The sequence below is a fragment of the Nicotiana tomentosiformis genome, chromosome 12 (assembly GCF_000390325.3).
Source record: "Nicotiana tomentosiformis chromosome 12, ASM39032v3, whole genome shotgun sequence".
Classification (NCBI taxonomy): domain Eukaryota; kingdom Viridiplantae; phylum Streptophyta; class Magnoliopsida; order Solanales; family Solanaceae; genus Nicotiana; species Nicotiana tomentosiformis.
In genome coordinates, this window is record NC_090823.1 from 31,805,380 (window position 1) to 31,811,985 (window position 6,606).

Here is a 6,606-nt window from a genome sequence, read left to right on the forward strand (position 1 = left end):
TTCGAAATAAAAATGCAACAGGAAGTAAATTAGGGAAGGTGACTCCGAGGCTTGCGGAATTAGAGTAAGTATACCTTGAAGTCTCCTAAGAAGCAGCTACAACAACCTCTAACGACCGGCACGAGCAGACGTACCTGGATCTGCACAAAAAGATGTGCAGAAGCGTAGTAGGAGTACACCACAACGGTACCCAGATAAAGCCTAACCTCAGTAGAGTAGTGACGAGGCCAGGTCAAGACACCTACTAGCATATAAAATAGACATTACAAAAATGTAATACGAATAAGTAATAGAAAGTGAAGAATAACTGATATGGAACAAGATAATAGCAAGAACTAGTACCGAAAATTAACAATAAAAATAACATAAAAGAAGTAACTAAAGTGCTACAATGATCATGTATGGACTACAACTGCTAGAATAAATGAGAATGAAGCAACAAGAAATATTCCTTCAACAACACTTTGTAACATGAAACAAACAGCAAGAAACACAATGAGGTACCGCCTCGTGTATAATGAAATTAAATCGAGGTACCGCCTTGTATAATAAAGAATCACAATCGAGGTACCGCCTTGTATAATCAAGAATCACAATCGAGGTACTGCCTCGTATTCACATTTCTCAATTTCAATCACAATCTTTCCCGAAATAGCTACACGCACTTTAGCCCACCTTATGACGTCGCGTGGCTTCACGTAGTTACCCTACAAGTAACATGCACATAAGTCCCACCTTATACCGCCACATGCACATCAACCCAAGACTTATACCTCCGCATGCGCGTCAATATCATATCACAATAACAATTCGCACCACAAGTGCCCACAAATCACAACTTGCCAACAACAATATCAATGTTTCCTATAACAATAGCCCATGGATCCAACACAACGAGAATATCAACAACAATAATGGATGAAAAATGCTCAATATGATAGATGTTTCAACAATAACCAACATCGCCTCAACGTATTAACGACTTTCACAACTTCAATACCAAATAACTCAACAATGAGAAAATAATATATAACCACGGTATTAGATAAGTCTAACTCATAATGAAGGAAATAATATTCAACAATGACTCTCAAATAATAGAAATCAACAAGTAAAGGGATATCACGAACAATTAATCCAAATAATGAAGAAGAGATAGCATGTAACAATAAAGGAGCCAATAAATTCACCGAAGGCATTTAAGGATAGTCTAACACAATTAAGGATAATTTGACTATGAGAATTTAGAACATAATATGGCTATTCAATTAAAGCATGGAAATAATTTAAGTAGCCTAAACCGGTCAAATACTATGTACAACCCGTGTACTCACTCGTCACCTTGCGTACATGGATTTCACTTAGCACAATTGGACCAAACAATACAAATCCTAAGGGGTAGTTCCCCCACACGAAGTTAGACAAGACACTTACTTCAACTAAGCCAATTCAACATTCGAAAATAGCTTTTCCCTTATAATCTGCTTCCACACGGCTCAAATCTAACTAAAATTGACTAAATATCATCAAACAATGCTAGGGAATTCAATTGCAATAGATAAAGTTAAGATCTTTACACTTTTCCAAAAAGTCAACAAAAGTCAACCCAGGGCTCACCAGGTCAAAACCTGGGTCCAATGGTAGATTCCGTCTACCCATGACCCTACGAGTTCATATATGGGATTAGTTTCAAAATCCGAGTCCAAAGCGACTCTCAAAACTCAATTTTTTATTTTTCAAAAACTTAGCAAAGTTTCACCAATTTCTACTTTGATTCACATGATTAAAATGTTAAAATATAAGATATGTTGATGGAATATAGATTATAATCACTTACCCAAGGTTTGTATTGATGAGCTTAAAGTTACTTAATATTTATGCCCATTTGCACCTTTGTTTTGGCTGATTCGATAGAGATGTGGTCTGATTTGGGTCTAATATGGTGTCTTTCGGTGCAGGTGATGCAGAGGGGATCAATGGACGAATAGTGCACTTAGTGGGTGGAAAAAGAGATGAGAATGAGGAAATCCTAGGTGCGCGGCCGCGCACGAGCGACCCCCGGCTCGCACTTGAGCGCGCAAGTATTACAGAATTTTGCCAGAGGTGCACGACATGAGCGCGGCCATACTTCCAAGTGCGCAGCCGTGCACGTCCATCTCTGGAAATTAGACTCAGGACTAATTTTGTAATTTTGGAGGTAGCCTTTTGACCTATATGAAGCCTAACTCGTCCCAAAAGAAGATATCTCGGGATTTTGGAGCAACATTGGAGAGAAGAAGGCAAGGAGACAATTGAGACTCTAAATACTTCATCCAATTCATTCCATACGGAAGTTTGTTTGATTTTGTGAATTGTAATATTTTCTTGTTCTCATAATACTCATGTGATGAACGAATTCTCCACTATGGAGTAATCTTTCTTAGGGTTATTGACAGATATTGTGATTTGACTATTATTCTGGGGTTGCTTTGTGTTATTTGCCCGAATTTATTGAATGAGTTATTAATTGAATTGCAAGACTAATTGTGGTTTTACTTTAATCAAAAAAGAAGTGTTGCTACAATTTGAATTGTGTTATCTTGTTTGGGTTGATTTTACGACTCTCACAGGTAATCGAAAGAGCTAATAGAGTTATTAATTGACCCTAGTTAGAAGAATAGTCGAGAGACATTCTTCATAGGATCATTCGTTAAACATATTATTGATATTTTCTCACCACATATCATTGGGTTGTTTAACGCACTCTAATTCATTCGGAAGAAGGATTTGAATCCCTAAGATAGCCTAATCATTTGTTGAAATTGGAAGAGTCAATAGAAGTTAAGAGTGAACATAACACAAACATGCCCACATTAATAGTTGATCACTTATCTTGTCAAAGCCCTTGTTTCACCTTGATATTCAATCATTGCTATTTAGTTACTAAATTCCCATTATTCATTCACAATTGAGAATCTTTGTTGTTATTCTTAAAGAGTTAATAACTCAAATTCAAAGATTGATTTTCCTGAATAATGTTAAGCTATGAAGATCTCGTTGAGCATTATTTAACCCAATCCTTGTGGAGACGATTTAATACTATACTATCTTTGACTAGCGAGCCTAAGTTTTATACATTGGTTTTGCGCTCGTCAAATTTTGGCGTCGTTGCTGGGGATTGGCGATTAATAGTGTTCAAAATAATTTTCGGTGCTAATATAGGAATTATTTTATTTTATTTTCCTTTTTTACGCTCTTTTTATCTGTGTGAAGGCAACATGCTAAGTTTATTGGTGTATGACTCGATCCTCCTCCAAGGAATTGGTGCCATATAATCTAGAATTAGACAAGCAAATGCGGGAACTGAGAAGGGAGAAAGAATCAAGCGAATCATTGTTGGGTCAGACTTCGACTCAAAATACAATGCTCAACAATGAAAAAGACGTGAACCTAGTTGCGTGAGAAGCTGCTAAACAATAGGCTGCACGGTTAGCAACTGAAGCAGCCCTTAGAGTTGCTAACGAAACAGTCGAAGAGGATCGAAGATTCAATCTCAATCAAACTATGGTCGAAGATGAATTTAAAAATGTAGCTCCCAGGCCCGGGAGGTCTCTAGGAAATTATGCCAGACCGGTGTATAACCAGCGACAATCTAGTGTGAGGCCCCACCCATTGATGCCAACAATTTTGAACTCAATCAGGGAGTCATTCAGACCATCCAGAACAACTGCATATTCAGAGGCAAACCCATTAAAGATCCCAACAACCACCTGATGGACTTCGATGAAATCATGAACACATTCTGATACAATGGAGCATCACATAATGCCATTTACCTCAGAGAATTACCTTTCTCACTTAAGGATGATGCAAATCAATGGTTAAAGAGTCTACCCACAGGGTCAATCCGTACGTGGGAGGAGATGATTACCAAGTTTTTAGAAAAATATTTCTCTGCTACTAAGACTGGACAGATGAGGAAGAAGATTCTCAATTTCATCCAAGGATAAAGGGAGACATTGTTCGAGTCATGGGAAAGATTTAAGGAGCTATTGCGAAGGTTCCCTCACAACGGAATGAAGCAATGGATGCAAGTCCAAGATTTCTCGAATGGGTTAAACCCGTAATCAAGGAGATTGCTGAATAGTGTGGTTGCAGGCCCTCTGATGAAGAAAACTCTAAAAGAGATTATTACTCTCTTGAATGAACTATCTGAAGACGCAGAACAATGGTCCACTGACCAAGGTGATCGAAGAAGATCAGCAGGGGTGCACTAAGTAGAATCTTCTGTAGCAATGCAGGCCCAAATTGCAGCTATGGCTAAGGACATCAAGAAACTAACGATAGCTCAGGTGAAAAATCAATCACATATGGAATGTGACATCTGTGGAATGGACACCCAACTCATGAGTGCCAAACCTCCACTGCAGATGAAGAAGTTAAGACATTGGGAAATTTCAACAGAGGCAACTACCAAGGAGGTAATAATTTCAATTCTATGGGATAGAGACATCCGGTGTTCTCATGGAGTTCTTCAAATGGTAGCTTGAACTCATGGAAACAGCAAAATCCTAGAGCACTCGTGTAAGGACCTCTTGGCTTCCAGAACCAACAAAGGAAACAGTACCAGCCTCCACAGCCCAACAACTCAAGTTTAGAAGATCTAATGAATGCATTCATAAATAAGTCAGATGAGAAGTTTGAGACTCAAGGAACAACTATCCGGGAGCAAGGCACAACCATTCGGAATCTTGAAAGACAAATAGGACAGCTCGTATCATTATTATCATAGAGGGCTCTGGGGGCTCTATCGTCTGACACTGAGAAGAATCCAAAAGAGACGATCAAGGCTGTGTCTCTCAGGAGTGAGAAAACATTAGCAGAACCCATTGCAAAACCACGGGTTGAGAAGGTGATCAACTCAACCAAGACAACAAAATAGCATAAAATTGGCGAATCTTTGGCTAAGGAGGACATCAATAACAATGAGATTAATAAGCAGAAGTCAAGAAACGCAATTGAAGAAATCAAGCACATGCCACTATTACCTTTTCCTTAGAAGATGAAGCGGGAAAATTACATAAATGCTTGGGAAATTCTTAGAGATGCAGAAACAGTTGTATGTGAACATCCCATTCACCGAGGTGCTCACCCAGATGCCTGCATATGCCAAATTCCTGAAGAAAATCCTATCAAGTAAAAGGAAGCTTGAGGAAATGAAGGTGGTCAAACTCAATGCACACTACAGTGCCATTCTACAAAACAAAATTCCTCAAAACCGTGAGGATCTTGGCAACTTCACTATACCCTACTCATTGGGGAGAGAAAATTTTGACAAGTCCTTGTGCGACTCAGATGCATCCATTAACTTGATGCCATTATCGATGTTCAAAAAATTGGAAGGAGAACTAGGCGTGATCAAATTTGTGCTGGTATATTTACAACTGGAAGATCAGACTACGATCATACCAGAGGGCATAATCGAGGACATTCTGGTGAGGGTGAACAAATTTGTCTTCCTGGTAGACTTCATTGTAGTAGACATGGAAGTGAATAAGAAGGTACCTCTAATCTTGGAGAGACCATTCCTTTGCACTGGTCGGGCTATTCTTGATATATATGAAGGTCAACGTATGCTACGAGTGGGAAATGAAAAAGTGGTGTTTCAAATGAAGAGAATGATGAAATGCCCGTGTGATGAGGCCTCTATCTATGCTTGTTTCAAACTGGATGTCGTGGAGAGTTAGCTAAACAACACAAGTTAGACAAGCTGGTAGGTGATTCATTGGAAAGATGCATTAGCAAATCGAGTACAACAAAGGATGGAGACCATGAAATCATCAAGGAAACTGAAGCACTGGAAGATGAAAACCATGTGGTAGACGAAGAAGAATTTGAGAAAGAAAAGATAAAGACAAAGCTGGAATTGAAAGTACTCCCAACACATTTGAAATATGCTTTTTTGGAGATTAACAATTTTCCTATGATTATTGCTGCTGATTTGACAGGTGAACAGGAACACATGATAGTGAAGTTACTGCGGAAGCATAAAAAGGCAATCAGTTGGAGCATAGCCGATATTCAGGGAATCAGCCCCGCAATATGCATGCACAATATCCTGTTGGAAGAAGGGAGAAACCGGTAGTGTAGCCCCAGCGTAAATTAAATAAAAACTATGCGGAGGTGGTACAAAAAGAGATACTCAAATTGCTAGATGCAGATGGTGTGATTCAGAGTTGCGTACCAGAAGGGGAAACGAGAAATATATTGTCCCATTGTCATGATGGAGAAACTGGAGGACACTATGGATGAAATAGGACAACAACAAAGGTCATGGAGGCTTGTTTTTACTGGCCATCCCTATACAAGGATGCACGATCTTACGTGGCTGCATGTGACAAGTGCCAACAGACATGTAACATTAGTAAGAGGGACGATATGCCCTTGAATTCTATTTTGATATGTGAAATCTTCGATGTTTGGGGTAGCGACTTCATATGTCCCCTCCTATTGTCCCATTCCTATGCATACATATTAGTGGCCATTGACTACGTCTCCAAGTGGGTCGTGGCAACCCCCACTAGGACAAACGATGCTGAGGTAGTATATGAATTTCTTTGAAAGAAT

The 6,606-nt window shown here is 39.1% G+C and overlaps 1 protein-coding gene across 1 annotated transcript; it reads left to right on the forward strand.

Moving 5' to 3' along the window:
* The first annotated feature begins 5,063 nt into the window (after nt 1-5,063).
* LOC104118318 (uncharacterized) lies at nt 5,064-6,124 on the forward strand. Its single transcript, XM_009629540.1, has 2 exons — nt 5,064-5,610; nt 5,727-6,124. The coding sequence occupies exons 1-2, from the start codon at nt 5,064-5,066 to the stop codon at nt 6,122-6,124; spliced, it is 945 nt and encodes a 314-aa protein (XP_009627835.1).
* Nucleotides 6,125-6,606: the final 482 nt, after the last annotated feature.

Bases quoted from the DNA above. Each gene is read 5' to 3' on its own strand.
- LOC104118318 (XM_009629540.1), top strand. From the start codon at position 5,064: ATGCTTGGGAAATTCTTAGAGATGCAGAAACAGTTGTATGTGAACATC. The intron at 5,611-5,726 runs GTATGCTACGAG...GTGGAGAGTTAG, and splicing joins TGATATATATGAAGGTCAAC to CTAAACAACACAAGTTAGAC.